The sequence below is a fragment of the Macadamia integrifolia genome, chromosome 1, assembly GCF_013358625.1.
Source record: "Macadamia integrifolia cultivar HAES 741 chromosome 1, SCU_Mint_v3, whole genome shotgun sequence".
NCBI lineage: Eukaryota > Viridiplantae > Streptophyta > Magnoliopsida > Proteales > Proteaceae > Macadamia > Macadamia integrifolia.
The window spans coordinates 19,107,095-19,125,120 of record NC_056557.1 but is presented as its reverse complement, the minus strand read 5'-3'; the positions used below and the strand labels follow the sequence as shown (position 1 = coordinate 19,125,120).

General features: G+C 37.3%; 1 protein-coding gene and 1 long non-coding RNA gene across 2 annotated transcripts; one reads left to right on the top strand and one right to left on the bottom strand.

Annotated features, from left to right (window-relative positions):
* Positions 1 to 1,278: 1,278 nt before the first annotated feature.
* On the bottom strand, positions 1,279 to 1,909 carry LOC122083773 (18.1 kDa class I heat shock protein-like). The gene has a single exon (XM_042651666.1). It carries the CDS (start codon positions 1,851 to 1,853, stop codon positions 1,380 to 1,382), a length of 474 nt encoding a protein of 157 aa, XP_042507600.1. The 5' UTR covers positions 1,854 to 1,909; the 3' UTR covers positions 1,279 to 1,379.
* Positions 1,910 to 4,024: 2,115 nt separating this feature from the next.
* LOC122077168 lies at positions 4,025 to 15,264 on the top strand. The gene is made up of 2 exons (XR_006139702.1): positions 4,025 to 4,160; positions 14,901 to 15,264. It is a non-coding gene; the product is annotated as an uncharacterized LOC122077168 (long non-coding RNA).
* Positions 15,265 to 18,026: the final 2,762 nt, after the last annotated feature.

Genomic DNA, 18,026 nt, shown 5'->3' with positions numbered 1-18,026 from the left:
TTGAGTCATTTGGTTGCAACAGAAGTGAAGTGAAATTAATTTACCATAGTTGTTTGGTTGGATGTAAAATAGATGTAAAATTTTTAAAAACTAATAATCCAACCAAACTCCTCAAAAGAGATGGGGGGGAGAATACTTTTCAATCCAGAACCCACCCAACTGCTCAAAATTTATATTGGTTATGTGAATCAGGTCATTCAAGGTCTATACCAAATCAAACCAAATGTCATCAGATACTATGTTCTATCACTAACCAAAATAAACCATTTCATTCTATAAATCAAATGAATGCAACATAAATAAATATTTAAAATAATATAAAAGTTGATCACAAAGAAAACGGTAATAGATCACAAGTGATAACGACTGAAAGGCCCATTCCAAAAGTCTTTTAGTCAAAACAAACCCAACAGATTAGTAATGCTCCATCTGGCTCAAACCCAAAGTCTTTTGTTCAAAACAAACCAAATTGAGTCGCGTGAGAGAGAGAGATCGTTGAGAATCATGAGCGGGGTGAGAATCGTGAGAGTGGGAGAGAGACCGTGAGAGTAGGGGTTTTTTTTTTTTTCTTCCTATTTTGGTTGGGAAAAATAAAAAGGAAAATTTTATGGTTAAGGGAAATTTTTTTCACGTGTAAAATATATTTCCATTGCAATCAAACATCTAAATTTATTTTTTTTGAGAAAAAAATTCCACTTTACATAAAAATTTGCATTTCCCTTGCAACCAAACAAAGCCTTAGGGATTCCTAGGCGATGAAAGTGACATACCCCTATATCCGCAGTCCCGATAAAGATCAAAATTCTTCCTCCTCTCAAAACCAACAAAATCGTGATCCAAACACTTCCGAAATGATCTGGAAACCTCACAATCATCGTCTATGGATCGTTCATATCCAAATGAAGAAGATACACCTTCCCGACCATTTTCAGCTTTAGAGTCATGTGTTTTACTCAAGAAGGTGAAATCGTCATTTTAAATCCTCACTTAAGAGTGACTGACGGAAGGGTGTCTGAGTATAATGTGGTATCATGCAAGGAATATTTCTCTAGTAGTGAGATTCTCTAGGGGTGGTACTGTAAATTACCCTTTTGTTTTTAATAATATACTTCCACAGTTCAACACGGGCAAGAGCATAACCCCACACACCAACATACAATTTTTTTTTTTTTTTTTTTTTTTTTTTTTTTTTTTTTTTTTTTTTTTTTTTTTTTTTTAATAATTACAAAACTATTCTGTGTCGTTCATTAAATATTTTCAATTTGAAGCTGTAGAACAGGGAAAAGGAAAATTCTCATCTCACCATAGCTTCAACATCTTTTATCAGAGATCAATTATTAGAGCCCTGAAAGCAAAAGGATGTCACAAAACAAGGTCGTCTAGCCAGAGATTTCAATGGCCTTAACCTCTGGCTTCTTCACTTCTTCTTTTGGAACAGTTACAGTAAGCACTCCATTCTCCATAGCAGCTTTCACCTGATCTATCTTCACATCCTCAGGCAACCTAAACCGCCGAAGGAACTTTCCGCTACTCCGCTCCATTCGGTGCCACTGATCATTCTTCTCTTCTTTTTCTATGTTTCTCTCGCCACTGATCTTAAGGACTCTACCTTCTTCAACCTCGACCTTCACTTCTTCCTTCTTGAGCCCAGGAAGATCAGCTTTGACGATGTGGGCTTCTGGGGTCTCCTTCCAATCGATTCGAGCATTCACGATCGCAGCAGTTTCGTTGGAGAATTGAGGGTGTGGAACAGAAAGGGAAGTGGGTAATGGAAAATTATTGAAATCAAATGGATCCCAGATATCCATTGCGAAGGGATCTCGGCCACCAAGAAAGCTTGGAATGAGAGACATTATCTGTGGTTCTTTGTTTTGCTTTGGATTGAATTGTGGAGAAATTTAAGACTGATAGCTAGTTGGATATGCTTGTATTGGAAATCTTTCATAACGTTGGAGAGGAGGGACAGCAATCATGTATTTATAGAACAGGGGAAGGAGGATTCTAGTACTTTCCCGTGTTTTTCTCTGTTTGGCTTTGAGTTTTCAAGACTTATTGGGAAAGGAATTGATTATATCTGGTACTTTCCTTGATTTCTTTCTCTGGATTTCTTGAACATTCTATTACTTTCTGGACCATTGGAAACTTCTAAACAAGCTGGGCTTTGCGTGCGTTGGGCTGGGCCAGCTGCAGGCTTGCTGCCACTTCTTATCCAAGTCCAGCGAAAGGCTTATAAAGATAATAAATGCTGAGCCCAGCCCATATACACCAGCGAAGTAAGAAAGGACAACTTTGTTGAAAATAGGGATGTACATTGGTTGCTGAAATCCGAATTTGAATCCACATCTGTATTTCTTTAGGGGTGTATGTATTCGGTTAAAGAGTATTTGAATTCAAATTCGAATTATCCATAAAATATCATCAGATCAAATTAGAAAATCAAGTAATAATTTTGAGATTTCTTGAAGTTTTAAACAGATTCTAGAGAATGAGGAGAAAAGCTAAGACAACTTACAAAGATGGATTAAGAGCTAATTGAATTCATTGGAGGAAGAATGTCCGAATAATACAAGTTAGAGAGTAAATAGATGGTCAAAAATCTGAATTCGATCCACATTCATATCCATTTAGGGATATCTATATCCAATCAAATTATATCGGGATCTGTATTCGATCCCTTTACATCCCTTTACACTCTTCTCTAAGTTGCTAAGAAAGCAAGTATTACATCTAGTCTTTTATTCAATATGATGATGGGAACCTTCTCGTGGCTTCAACCGCAACAACCATCAGTGCAGCACACAGGGCCACACTGCAAAAGTCCATACTTATTGCGGATGAAATAGCAGCAGCGACAACCTTCAAATTAAAGATAAACAATCATACCATCAGTTCTAACTTCTAACCACTAGACCCATAAAAATTAAATTTTTGGGTTTTAAAGAAAAACCTGCTTCGGGATGGATGATGGTGTCTCCTGAATCCTTATCCTTCAATCGAGCAGCTAAGGTCGCGTTCGTGCTTATGATTGTGAATGAAGCTATGACGAGCAATGCAAAGGCCATTGCCAAGGTCTCCTTCCGCACCATCTCACCTTCTTTGTAATGAAAGATGTGAAGTCCTTATCTATTGTAACCTATTTATAGTATAAACTAGGTCTCCTTTGTAAGACCAATCTATATATGATTCTACACATTACTTCTCAGCATGTGAACCTTATCTAATGAACAAGTGGAGCACCCCACTATCAGTTTCTGTCTAGTCTCGACCATTTGTTTGAAAGCCAGATCATACCAGACGAGACAGAACCATCCGAGCATTCTCAATAAGTCAATGAGAGCCGGAACAATTGACCAGATTCTCAAAACCATGTGCTAGCTGTCTTTTTCAAGTTTCTCCCATTCAACCATGTCTATCCAACTTTATTGTCTTGTAAATGAATGTGACGAACCGACATTAGAGACACCACTTCCCTTGTCATTCTTAGTTTTGAGGGAAAGCGGATCCACACTCTGATCGAGGCATATATCTTTCTCTGGTAAAAGTTTTTCATCACCTAAGTGAAGCCACAATAAATTAAAGGCATAACTATGATTCTTCTTTATTGTACGAAGTTGATAATATCTTCAATCTTTTGGCAATGTCCGTTTCATGCCATCCAAAAGCCTTGATGAAATAATTCTTCTCTCACCAATGGTGAAAGAAAACTAGTACTATTTTTTCATTTGATTTTCATTATTTTTTTATGGAAAATTATTATCGTAACAAGGGTTTGTTATTTATCCCAACTTAACAAGACACTACTTACCCTCTTAAAACTACAGTTGAGGATACAACTGAGAATAAATTCATGGGATAGTTATGTAAAATCACATTATTTGTCAGTAAAATAGAAAAAAAAAAAAAAAAAAAAAAAAAAAGCAAGAATTGAAACAAGTTTAGTAATGAAGGGTTAAATCGTCATTGAACAACTCATCCTTCCCCAAAATCATTGAGGATCTTTGTTATCTCTGGAGGGAGGTAATATCTCTTCCTCGCCTTCTCTCTCTTTCACTCTTGCCAAATTTCTGAGTTTGCCTATTTTGCAGGTTTGGTGCATCGTTCATACGATTCAGGGTTCTCAACTATAATTGTTTCTAGGGCATCAGGAATTTCCCCTGGAGGTACCTTTCTTTCCCATTTTCTCTTTTTCTTGCTCCTTTCCGTTGTATCTCTCCGTCAATCATCCTCGTCTTTCTCACTGAATTGTTCCCTCTCTGCTCTCTCTCTCCAAGGCTGATGGTTGTTGGTCCTAGTAGGCGAGTTTTTTTTTCCCTCCCTCGGTTTCTCTCTCCGTGGATCTGGCTAATACTGGTTAATTGCAGTGCATCCATTAATAGATTTCCTCTGATCCAATTGTAACATGGTTAGGATATGGCATCAGGTTGAATTGTGGTTTTATACTTTGCACTGCTCTGTTTTTTGTCTACCCCTAAGTGTTCTATTCTTATGTGTGTTTTATACAGAATTTTATGCTGTATCGGACTAGACATAGATAGACAAAATGGATGTTTTCTCATATGTTTAGATTGTAATTCTGAACACATGAGAAAACAGAGTGTGCTTGCAAACCAGTGTTCCAATTGGGAGGTTTATTCTAGAATGGTTGGCTGGAACGTTGGACGATGCCAAGGGTGATGTTATCTGATAGCAGTTAACAAGGTCAAACTCCCTCTGACTGATTCACCTTGGTTAATACTGGTCTTAGGCTAATACAGATATTGTTTAGGCTATCTGCATATTTTGTATTGGAACAGTGGGAAAAATGCAAACCGAGGGAGAGTGTTACTAGTTTGTTTAGGCTAAACTCTGAACCATTGAAAAAGCTCTCTTTCAACAAACTTCTCTAATAGTTTTGGAGTACTTCCTGAGAAATTGAAGACCAAATAAGCACACTTGCTGTCTTGTTTATATTAATTACCGGATAATTAGAGGGGCACCATAGATTCCTTTAAAATTCTGGATTTAAAAAACCAATCTATGAACCATGACTTTGGTTTTGGAAAGATTTGCTTTGAGTCAAAAATTTAAAACTTGTGACATTACTTGGATGTATTCCTTAGAAGAGGAATAAAGTGGTTTCCTTTAACCACTAATATTCAGGTTTATGGAACTCCTGGCAAGGTTGAATGGAGAGAGATGCATAATATGTATAGAACACTGGCAAAAGATTCCTTGAGGGAGAATGAACAACTGTAGAGGAGGTGGACAAGTAATCTAATAGTCTGGAGATATTATGTAGGGGCAATGGGGAAAACAATAGCTAATAGTTTAGAAATTTGCTCTAGAAACACAAAGATAAGAGTTGTTTTCATGATTTCCCCCTCTCTAGGAGTTGGAGTTCTCCTAGATAATATACTTGGATACAGACTTGCTTTATGACCACTTAATACATGTAAATTATCCTTTGAATTCTTAAAAATTCTATATATCATTTACACAGAGTTCATCATAGACACGAATGAGATGCATGATAATCTGTTGTCTGGTTGGAATTTCAACTAAATTCTTCAGTTTAAGTATTTATTGCAACTCTTAGGTATAAGACTTCTACCCAATTATGGTTGATATTAGAATACTGTGTTGGTGGAGATGTCATGGCCTTTACAGTCTCGAGGTGCGTAAAGAGCTGCAACTCCTTTACAGTCTTGAGGTGTTGAAGGAGCTTGGTATCAATGGAGAAAATTCTGAGATTGCTGATCAAGAAATCACCCAACTCATCCCTATGAGGACCATGAAGAAGGTGTTGGCTAATGTGGCCTTACGTCGTTGCCACATATGTCATAATTAACAGATTTAATTAAATAAATGTTGGCTAATGTAGCCTTATGTTACCACACAGGTCATAATTAGTATACTTAATTAAATATTAAATAAAACAAATATGATGTAATTAGATGTAACTAGCTATCTACCATAATAGGTAGAGATAGTGTAGTTAATATATATAAGGACTATAGTCTCTCTTTCCATTCAAAACAATCTTGTCTCGTCCCATTGAGAAGACAAGACTTGAGAAAAGAAATAGGAAAGAGATTGACTAAGAGTATGAGACGTTTGCTCACACTAAATCTGTTAAAGAGTATGAGAAAAATAAAGAGGATCTCACTAATATCCAATGATGATAGGTTACTATGGTCTAAGATCAGGTAAACCAAAATATTTAATTCCGCATTTGATTTTGGTCATTGGGTTTCTCCCATGATCTAACATTTGGTATCAGAACCGGTTTTCTCTGCCTTTAGATTTGGAGTTGAAGATTTTCATTTAGATAATTTAGAATTTTGATTGAGACCATGATAATGGTCTAAAAACCAATGGGGTCACCGCCATCCGGCTACTGGCGGTTTCTCCCATGATCTAACATTTGGTATTAGAGCAGATTCTCACTGGAGACCAAGTGGTTAATACACTTGTTTTTTGGAATTCATAACTATGAACATCTATAGTTTTAGTCTAGCATCCTCATAAATATTGTCTGGTTGCACATAAAATCCTTAAAAGCACTTCCCTTTGTGTCTTCAACCATACAAAGACAATAGGGATCAAAAGAAAGATCTAACACATTCACATGGAGTTATCCAGTAAAAACAATTATAAAATTTCTAACATAAAATATTTGAGAAATCACAAGAGAAGAAGATATAATTTTTTTGCTCCAGCTGCATGCCGCATAAATCACTCCTAGAGGTCAAGGTAATTCCTCGAGCCTGAACTAAGTCATCCGTTGGAAGTCTGTTTTTAAACATATGCCAACCAAAAGTCACTTGACAAGGCGGAATGCGAGATTACCATAAAATGGAGAACCAACCCACCTTGGAGGCTAGACTTCTCATAGAGTCCTAAGCTGATTTGGTTGCGAAAATCCCTAAAGATGAGGGGCTTCAGTGGCAAACGTCCTCCATATTGGTAATAATTATACTTCTAGTCATCTCAAAAATTTCAGTCATAGCGTCAAAATCAACACTTGAAAAAACCCATCTATTAAGGGAAATGAAATCGACAATTTTAACTTTCAGAGATTCTAGAGAATTTTTCTTCACACCCAACATCTTGTCTATTGACATCTTATCCAACCAGTAGTCAGACTAGAATCTAATGTTTTGACCATTGCCTACTGTCCATTGTTCCTAGGACGAGACAAAATTCCAAACCTTCTTAAGTCCTGTCTAAATAGAGGAGGAGATCTGGCCTGATTTCAACGAGCCATCACCTTTAAGAAAGCGAGCTTGGAGAAACTTACTCATACAAGATCCCTTATGCTTTTTCTCCTAGGAAAGCTTACATAAACGCTTAAAATTCACATCTCTTAGCCTTCTAATCCCCAATCCTCCCTCCCGCTTGGGCTTATAGACATCATCCCATTTCACCACTATTTTTTTCCCTTCTTCCAAATCACCTGACCAGATAAAATTATGCATCTATTTTTCCACCAACTTAATTGAATATTCAGGTCACCAGTAAATGAAAAAATTATGGATAGGAATGCTAGAGATCACATATCTGACTAGTTCCACCCTACCTGCAATAGACAAGAGTCTCCCCTTCTAATTTGTTAACTACCCTTTATTTTATCTAATAAAGGTAGAATATAGTCCTTCTTAACTCTTCCCTTGAATATCTCCACTCCTAGATATTTAGTTGGCAATTTGGCAGAACGAACCGCCAAAAACTCAGTGATAAACTGTTTCATGTGAGGGACCACCTTACCAAAGAAAAGCTTGCTTATATCAAGGTTAAATTTCTAACCTGAGAAGGCTTGATATTTAACCAAGAAAGTCTAAAGATTCCTCATATATTTCGCAGAAGCATTCATAAAGATAAAAATATCGTCGAAAAAAAGATGAGAGGGAGTAAACACACCTTTGGGACCCAGAAGAGATTTCATTAGCCCTCCATGAACCATGGCCTATAAGCCTCTACATAAAACCTCCTCATCCAAGATGAATAGAATAGGGGAGATAGGGTCTCCTTGTCGCAGACCTCTCCCAACTTCAAAGAAACCCACTGAGCCACCATTAACAAGAATAGAGACTCTAGAGAAAAGCAGAAGATTATGGATCCAGGAAATCCACTTATTAGAAAAATCAAACCTTCCTAGAGTCTTGAAAAGGAAATCCCAAGATAAAGAGTTGAAGGCTTTTTGTACATCTAGCTTGAGACCCATTCCTCCACCCCTCACCGTAGAATGCATCAAATTGACAAGCTCAGAGGCTAAATTAATATTTGATGAAATAATTTTCCCCTTCTAAAACACCCCCTGTTCCTCATAAATTAATTTGGGCAGTAGCCCCATAAGCCTGGAAGATATAATCTTGGACAACATCTTATAGAAAAAAATTCCCATGCATATTGGTTGAAAGTTATCTAAAGAAACAACCCCATCTACTTTAGGAATTAGGGAGATAAAGCAATTATTCACTCCTTTTGGTAGTTTGCCCACCATAAAAATAAAAGACACCACAGCCTTACAGAAATCAACTTCTATAACCTCCCAACACTTCCTGAAAAATTTTCCTGGGAATCCATCAAGACCAAGGGAGCTCTTTGGATCGAGATCCCACACAACCTACTTTATTTCCTCCCTGCTCAGGATCGAGTCCAAACTGACAACATCATCCGCCGAAAGCACATTTGGGATGCAATCAAACAATTTATGATGAACTGTTGTCTTTGATGCCTCATGGAACTTTTTGAAATAAGAGGGAATATAATCAGCCACCCCCTGTGGATTCCTGACCTAGGAACCATCTTCTCTTTTAAGGATGAAATCTGATTTCTAGATCTTCTCAATTTCACAGATAGGTGAAAAAATTTAGAATTACACTCCCCATTTTTAATCCATCTTTGCTTCACTTTTTAGCCCATAACTTCTCTTGCATTTTAGTAGCCATAAGCAGAGCTATTTTTGCATCAGCCTCTTTAGAAAATAAATCGTCAGACAAGCTTGACACTTCAATCATGTTTTGAACCAGCTTTAAATCACCCTCAGCTTTGACCATTGCTTCATTCAAGTTGAGGAAGGAAGCACGGGCCCAGAACCTTTGCATCATTTTAACCCCCTTCAATTTTTAGCAAGAACCTGAATAGGATTCCATCAACCTGGCCCCTCCAAACCTCATCCACCACTTTAATAAAATTATTTTGCTCCATCTAGAAACCATGGAATCGGAAAAAAAACGTTTAAAGGTTTCTGCACTGAATAAGAAACAATAAGCAAAGGGTCATGATTTGAGATAGAGGAAACTAAAACACGTTGCATAATATTCTTAAAAACATCCATCCACTGTTCATTACAAAAACTTCGATCTAGAATAGCTGCCACATTTCCCCTCCTTTGGTTATTAGTCTAGGTAAACTTCTTCCCTTGGGAAGGAACTGGTAACAGACTATATACATTGACCGTTGCGTGAAACTCAGCAGCATAACTGAGATTATACGTTCCTGGTGCCTTTTTTTCACTGGACAACAGAGTGGCGTTAAAGTTGCCCAACACAGCCCATGGGAAGGCCGAGGTAGCCTACGACTCTAGGTCCAGCCACAACTAGTGATGAATAACTTTAAAGGAACTAGCATGGACAAAATACATCCTAGTCTTAATACCAAACACCTCAACCAAAATAGAGACATGCTGGTCAGACATAGCAGTCACAATAGGGCGAGGGATCCCTAACCTCCACATGACCCACAAATTTGGCACTTTTTGATGCCTCTCATTGTGTATAAAATCCACAGAGTAATCCAACTTATTAAAAAACAACACCGAAAATTTACTTACTTGCACCATAGGTTCAGCCAAGCACAAAACTTCTGGAGCTGAATCCTTCAAAATCGAGTAGAGGGCTGTTTTTGCAGCTGCCTTTTTCACATCACGGATATTCCAATGTAGAACCTGCATTGGAAAACTAGTTAGAGTTGGAATTTTTACCAAACTTTTTTTCCTGGCCACTTTTTTTCTTCTGTTTCCCTCCCACTACCAGTAAGGTTACTTTCCTTTCCCTTCGCATGACTGCCTAATCCACCATAGGTAGCTTCTTATGCACCACCGACATAGAGCCCCTAGAGCATTTAACCATTGGAAGAGAAGAGATTACGTGGTCTTCATTAGAGGCAGACTCAGGGCGTCGAGCAGGAGCACCCCTTGTTAGCAAAAATGGGAACGGCAAAAAAATAGAAACGGATGTTACGAGTTTTAAATAGTAAAATATTTTGAACGATATGGTCAAATAAGCGGTCAAAAAAATTGAGAATGGAAAAAAATAGAATATAGACGGTACGAGTTTTAAATGTGTAGATTAGACAATCGGGACCAAAAAAATGGTACTAGACTCGTATAAATTAAGGAATTATTACATGAATACTTGCATCTAATGTTCAAAATAACTATAGTATCTAACAATAATGCATATATATCTCATGTCTTATTATAATTTTTATGATATATAATTGAATATAATCCACTACTAATTCTAAATTCATACACCACACATGTGAAAGTTTTGTTAAGTAATGTGGCTTGGCTATGATGTTGTTCATTGTTGTCAACATAGTCAACACACTCTTGGAGTAATGTATGTTCAGTTTGAGTTAGGAGTTATCACTTTAGAAACATTTTTTAGCAAATACATCAATTTGTATCTCAATTTTGAGATCCATACATTGATATTGAGTTGAAGGTGATATCATGAGAAATATAGGCCATTGAGTTAGCTTCAAGTCAACTAAAGAATCAAGTGGATTAGAGTTTGGGAGAGAAAGATATGGTTAATTAAATAGACATTTTGTTCAACAAGATAAGTCTTAAAAAGGGCCAAAAAACGGAAACGTATTTAAATGCATTTTAAAAGTGTTTAGAACAGAAATGCTTGTCGTTTGCTGTTTTTTTAAGTATCTTTGATAAGCATAAGGGAAAACATGTTTTAAACAGTAAAAAACGAGAACGTGTTTAAAACGGAGTTTTAAACTCGTTTTTGCTAACAATGGGAGCACCCACACAACCCTTACCATGAGTCGCAACCATTTGCGACATACGCAAGGGGTACCTTGCTTTAGAGGTATTTTGGTTTCCCAGCACTGCCTAGACCTAGGAAGAGGGCGCGGTCTCCTCACGCACCAAGGATTGGTCTGGGTCATCACCTGGGTCATGGTCTAAAGACCCATTTTCAGATCCAACGTCTGACCCAATTAGTGGATCGTAATCTCCCTCATTGCGAGAAATCCTATCCACATTTAAATCCTTTCCAATAGGATTTGAATATTTCCTCCATCAATGGGCATATTCTGTGGGATAATATTTGATTCAATATTCGGTTGATGAGGTGACAGAGATCTGACCCCACTGGAAGACTCTTTCATCGAGTTAACCCTAGTTGGGTTAACTCCATCTTCTATGAACACAACCCCAGGAATCCTTCCATCATTTTCCATCAAGGACTGCTTGGCATCATCCACCTTCTTTTTTCTACAGGTAGCAATTAGGTGACCAACACATTTACAGTACCCACATCTTTCCACATTGTCTTCATAAACAACCTTTTGACGAAATTCGAAGACCAGATTCGTTCCCCGCTCCAGCCTTTCAATCTGGACCTCCTCTACTCTCACAGCCATTTTAGATACATCAATCTCCACTTGGATTCTAGAAAAATAACCCATAAGACCTTGTCTCGTGTGTTTATCAAATGCAACCAGGTGCCCCACTGCCTTTGCAATGGACAACAGTACATTCTCATGTCAATACTCAAAAGGGAGATCGGGCAGGCGAATCCAAACAAGCTTTGTGAAGGATTGCTTCTTGTTGCAGGCTTCCAATCCTAGAAGTGGATCAACTAATCACCAAACCTTGATGGACTCCTCCAATTGCTAATTTATCACCCTCACACTTGAATTCGAAAATAACATAACCCTTTCCCAATGGGTTCATAACCACTCCTTGATTCAATTTACAGTTTGCATGAGCCTCCTCATGTAGAGCATCAAGGAAATCAAATGGAAATTTACTCTCCCTATCAACACAAAACGAAAGTTCTGCCGTTTTTCCTTATAGTCCTATTGGGGAATGACAATCCTTCGAATGTTTCTTGTTTGAATCGGATCAGGCAAGGAATTAATGGTAGGCCATGAAGTGTTCCCCACTGCCTTCATATAGGATTTCTTTGGAGCAACAGCCTCCGAGATCCTATCTTCTTCAAGAATCACAGGACCTCGATCCAGAGTTTCCCTCGAACCTCTATCTTCATCCTCCTCATCAGCAGGAACTCTACCCCTAAGATCGCCAGACACTCTCTCTCCTTCTTTCTCCATTCTGTGTGAGTGTTCAGACCCAAATTTAAAAGTAAATAATTGGTGGATAGGGGATTGAACACAATGTGAAACATTTAAAAATTAGTGCTTGCTCAAAGCAACTCTTTTTCTTCTTCTTCTTGTTTTAGTATCTTGCTTTTCGTTTATTTTCTTATCTGTTATGTCTCTGCTTGTCTGAAGCTTAACTTATTTAAACAAGAGCTGCTCATTCCTACTTTTTTGGAGGAAATATAAGCCGCAATAAAAGGCTACGAAACAAAATGAACTGAGAAATTTTCTTTGATAAAATTTTCTCAGATAAAAGAGAAAGGGAAATTTTTGAAAGATGCTTATGAACAATGGATTTTTCATATATTGCAAATAATTCATATGATGATTTCACTGTAAAGGGAATGATTAGGGCCAACTAATTGCTGAAAAAAAATTTTAATGACAAAGTAGTCTATGGTTATTATCGAAAGCACAACAAATTATAGATAAAAAAGAAACCTAACCTCAAGCCGATCAGCTTGAACCTCTTCTTCTTCTTTCTTCCTTCTTCTTCGTTCCTAACCTCTCCTTCTCGTCTTTCTTTTCTTTGTTCCAAACCTCAAGGAAGAAAACCCAGCGCTTTTTTTTTTTTTTGGTGTAAATCCAACGTCGATCACAATAGATTGGAGAAAGGTAGGTTTAAGTAACGTTGTTAAGATGAAATGACTAAAATGCCTTTACAATTTCAATTATGACTATATTTTTTTATTTTAATTTGTAACAAGTTAAATATCTAATTTACCCCCATTAATTCATTCTTTAATAAATATTTTCATAATAATTTAGTCTTTTTACCCTTTTGTTATTTTACCAAACATAACCAACCCTTGTTACACTAATAACTTCCCTTTTTTTTTTTTTTTATTTAGTTATTTAATTTATGAAAATTACTGAGATCTAGTTGATAAGAAATAATTACAAGATAAGTAGATTTAATTTTTTTTTACTTCTAATAGTTTAAATTTTGAAAAGATTTCCAAAGTTAATTATTACCAAAATAGCCAAAGAAGAAAATAATTCGGAACGACCTTTTAAAATAACCCCCCAAGTCATTTCATCTTCTCTATCCATTCTTTGTTTCTTTTTTTCTTTTATTCTTTGTTATTTTATTTTATTTATTTTTAATCATATGTGGGACCCACCAACAACTCCCCATCTTTTCTTTCTTTCCTTGCATAAACCACACCATCCCTATCCCCCCCACCCCCAACCCCCCGGCGGGGCAACCCCCTCACCTTGCCCCATAACTCCACCCCCTCCCTCTCCCACTCTCGCTCCCATCCCCTACTTCCCTTCCCTCCACCATGCTTCCATCAACTCCCACCCCATGCCCTTGCTTCTCTGTTACTTTATTGTCAAACAAAGGTAAAACAAGAATCAAATCAAGTGATTAGTTACTAAATCATTTTGTTCTAGTGGGAGATAAGGAGACAAAAATGAGAGGAAGTGAATGATTATATCAGCTTCAATAAGCGCGAAAAGAGGACGAGCAGCAAAAGGACAGCTTTTATATGGTTTGGAATTGATGATTTATCAATTTAAAATCAAACCAAACCTATTATTATTTAGTTTTCATTATTTGAAACTAAAATTGATTATTATTTGACGAAAAAATTCTCTGAGCAAGTGGCCTAGGCTATACATACTTTCTCTGATTTTATTTTTCATCCAATAACATAAACTGATGAAACTATTTTGTGTTTAAATTCCGCACCCATAGCTTAGGTTTCACTGAGGATTTTCCTTAAGATCATGTCTGGCTATTATTTGTGTTAGGGAATAGGGACTGGGAAGGGGAGAGGTGGCCTGTCTCTTAAGTCTTTAACTCTTCTTCTCTCCTTGTAATTTCATCCATTGTATTTGTAGGTTAATCTATGGTATGTGAGGATTGTTTGTGTCAGCATCCTGAGTAGTAGTAAGCACATGATTACATTGATTTGGGACCTCACCTGGAACCTAGAAGTCCCGGGAGAAAGTAGTGATTTTGGAGGGGAGAGAGATTGAACATTGGGTGAGGTGAGGGTGTTAGGGGAGGGCAGAGAAATCGGAGATGGGGCAAGGGGTTGATGAGAGAACAGTGGAGGTGGAGTTGGTCGGCAAGGTGAGGGGGTTGTAGGCTGGGAATGGTGTGTCTTCTATAGAGAAAAAAAGAAAGGAGGGGGTGGTGGTGGATTCCACCAATATGATTAAAAATGAATGAATTAAAAAAATAAAAAATGGTGAGAGAAGATGAAACTCTTTTTTTTTTTTTGTGTGTGTTTATGTTTGTGTGGACAAAAATAACACATTCATCGTATTTTTACTTATTTCATGTAATTGGGAAACTCAATTATTTTCCAAATAACCAACATTCTTGCAAATTTGAATGTTACAAGTTTTTACTTGTAATTCTTTTAAACGACTTCTTCCTCCAGAGAGTTGCTCATTCTTTAGCTACTATCTAAGAGTGCAAATTTGTACGTTTGACCATTTATTAGATGGCAGAGAGTTTATATGTATACAACAAACTAAATGTTTAAATGTTCTTGCAGGGTAACCTACAACACAAAAAATGCTTTATCCATAAAGACTTTAGAGGACCAGACCAACTACCCCACCTTCGGCATTGGCATCAGCAGGGAAGCGAGCCTTAGTGACCCCTAAAAGCCAGACCTTAAAAACAAAGAGAACTATAAGAAATGATAACGAGGACGTCTAATAGCAACCATTTTCAGATCTATTCTGACCATGCACATCTTCCTCCAGAGAGTTGCTCATCCTTTTTTCTTTTTTCTTTTTTCAGATGAATTTTGATCATCCTTTAGCTACTAGTGCAAATTTGTACGTTTGACCATTTGTTAGATGGTAGAGAGTTTATATGTATGCAACAAACTAAATGTTTAACTGTTTTTGCAAGGGTAACCTACAACACAAAAAAGACTTTGCCCATAGAGACTTTAGAGGACCAGACCAACTGCCCCACCTTCGGCATTGGCATCAGCAGGGAAGCGAGCCTTAGTGACCCCTAAAATCCAGACCTTAAAACACAAAGAGAACTATAAGAAATGATAACAAGGACATCTAATAGCATCCTTTTTTAGATCTATTCTGACCAAAGCATGCCAAGATAGAATCGGAAAGGAGTAATCAAATTTTTCCGTTGACTTAGCAAGAAAATCCACTATAGAACTTGCCTCCCTATAGCGATGAAAAATCCTCCATTCCACGGAGTTCAAGTATAGAAGCTAACGACTCCACCTCTAACAACAATACCATGGCACCACACCCTTTGAAAACAAAAGCACAATTGAGACCACGTCACATTCCACCCATAGTCGTTGGTTGTTCAAATTCTTTGCCTTCTCTAAACCCTCTATACCACTATAAATTCTGCTGCAAAGTTAGTCTTCACACCAATCGAAACTCTGAAATTCACAATGCTTCTGAATTTTTGTTTAAAAATTTTTCACCTATTCCCGCCCTGCGAGGATTTCCAAGCGAACAACCATCAGTGTTCCATTTTACCCAATCTTCCACAGGAGTGCACCAAATAATTTCAAACAAATTACGAGGCCTTCTAGCATAGATGAGATCTGAAATAGATAAATTCTTCCCTAAAATGACATAAGATTGAGAGCTTATTTTGTTTTGAATCATAGAAAAACATTTCTCAACAGATTTAGAAACCTCGTCATGAAGTCTTAAATTCCTCTCTAACCACACAAAATAAGGGATTAAATAAAACCTGACAACCACACACATTTGAAGTTCATAGACTTTGCACTAGCCTTCCACCAAGACAACAAGCCCTCCACTCCATTAAAGATCGGCCAAATCAACCCAAAATAATCACAAAACTTTCTCCAGACATTTGATGAAAAAACACTCATAAAAAATGTGGGAAGTAGACTCCTCAATGACACCACATAAGACACATCTCAAAGAAAGAGAAATACCTCTACTGCCCATCTTTTCATCTGTTGGAAGTTTCCCCTTCATTAATATCCACCCAAACATAGCCTGTCGAGTCTGAATCTTCATCCTTCAAATTATGGAATGCCATCCAATATAGGGAGATGGCCACTGACCCGCCTCCCATGCAGCCCTGATCAAAAACATACCTAAAGAAGACGGACACCAATGACAAACATCCTCCTCAGCAGAAGGAGAAATTGGTCTTTTCGCCAGGTCAAACTCTCAGAGAGAAAAAGAGATTTAACCCTTGGAAAAATCGAGCTGCCTTCCTCAATAAAATGAGACACCTTAAAAGAAGCCCTAATAAACGAATTCCAATCAAGCCCTGACAAAACCCCTAGAGATGCATCTCCCAACCATTTCTCTAACCAGAAGTTAATATTCTTACCATTTTCAACCATCCATTGAACATTATTTAAGGCAATGTTCCAAACCTTTTTCAAGCCTGACCAAATGAAAGAAGACTTATAACCACCTTTAAGGGATCCATCTTTGCTAATGAAATGGGCTATAAAAAATTTTGACATTAAAGAATCTTCATTTCTGATCTGCCATGTGAGCTTACATAAGCAACCTTTATTCACATCTCTCAACCTTCAAATCCCCAAGCCACCCTCCTGTTTTGATTTACAAACTTCATTCCATTTTACTACTACTTTCTTTGGCACTTCCATGTCTCCTGGCCTAATAAAGTGGGGAACCCATCGCTCCACCATATTTATAGTTGATTTTGGTCACCAATATATAGTGAAGTTATGAACTAGGATACCTGATATCACAGATCTCACCAGCTCCACACGACCTGCCATAGACAAAATTTTCTTTATTAGGAGTCCCATGTAAGGAAGAAACTAAAGAAGAGGCGCCTTGCAAGGAAAATTTCATAGAGGGATTGCGCTTCCCACCCAAGTTGACTCCAGTCGAGTTAACTCCATCTTCTATGTACAACGCACTTGGGATCCCTGCCGCTGCAACCTTAAAACTTTGCTTTTCATCATCATATATCTTTTGCCAGCAAGACAACACATTGTGCCCTACCTTCTTGTAGTAGCCACAACACTCAAAACCATCTTTATAGATAATTTTTTTATACAAATACCACAGACCTTAAAGGTTCACAGTTCCAAGAAAGCATTAAGGGAGCTAGTGGGAGAAACCTAGAAGATCCATTGTGTTCGTGATTGGGATTGTAGGAATAAAGATACAGGAAGAATATAATGACGGCAAATTCTTCACAGTCGATGGTAAACGGTATGCATCGAACCTTATAGTTCAATTTTGTGATTCAATGATTGTATGGCAAGATCCTATCTGTTGTTATCAGTAGGAATAACATCCTTCAAGTGGTATCAGAGCTGTATGGTTACGCCAATGCGTTCTTGAATCACATAGAGAGTACTATTTATAAATAATATTTAGTACTGTTTACCATTTTATGTTAAAGAAGGTGGGTGAGGTTCGGTTCACTGTTCACGATACTGTTCATGAACAGTGCCGATTACTGTTCATAACAGTACTCGACCCATATTATGTTTATATGATCCGATTGATCGGATCGGCTTGAATGGGATAAATTATATTAATTTTTTATATTAATCAATATGATTCATGACCAATATTATGCGGATAATTGCAAAATTTTCTTTATGTTATTTGCATGGGACTCACAAGTATTGAAAAGATTTAAACTCTAATTGTAAATT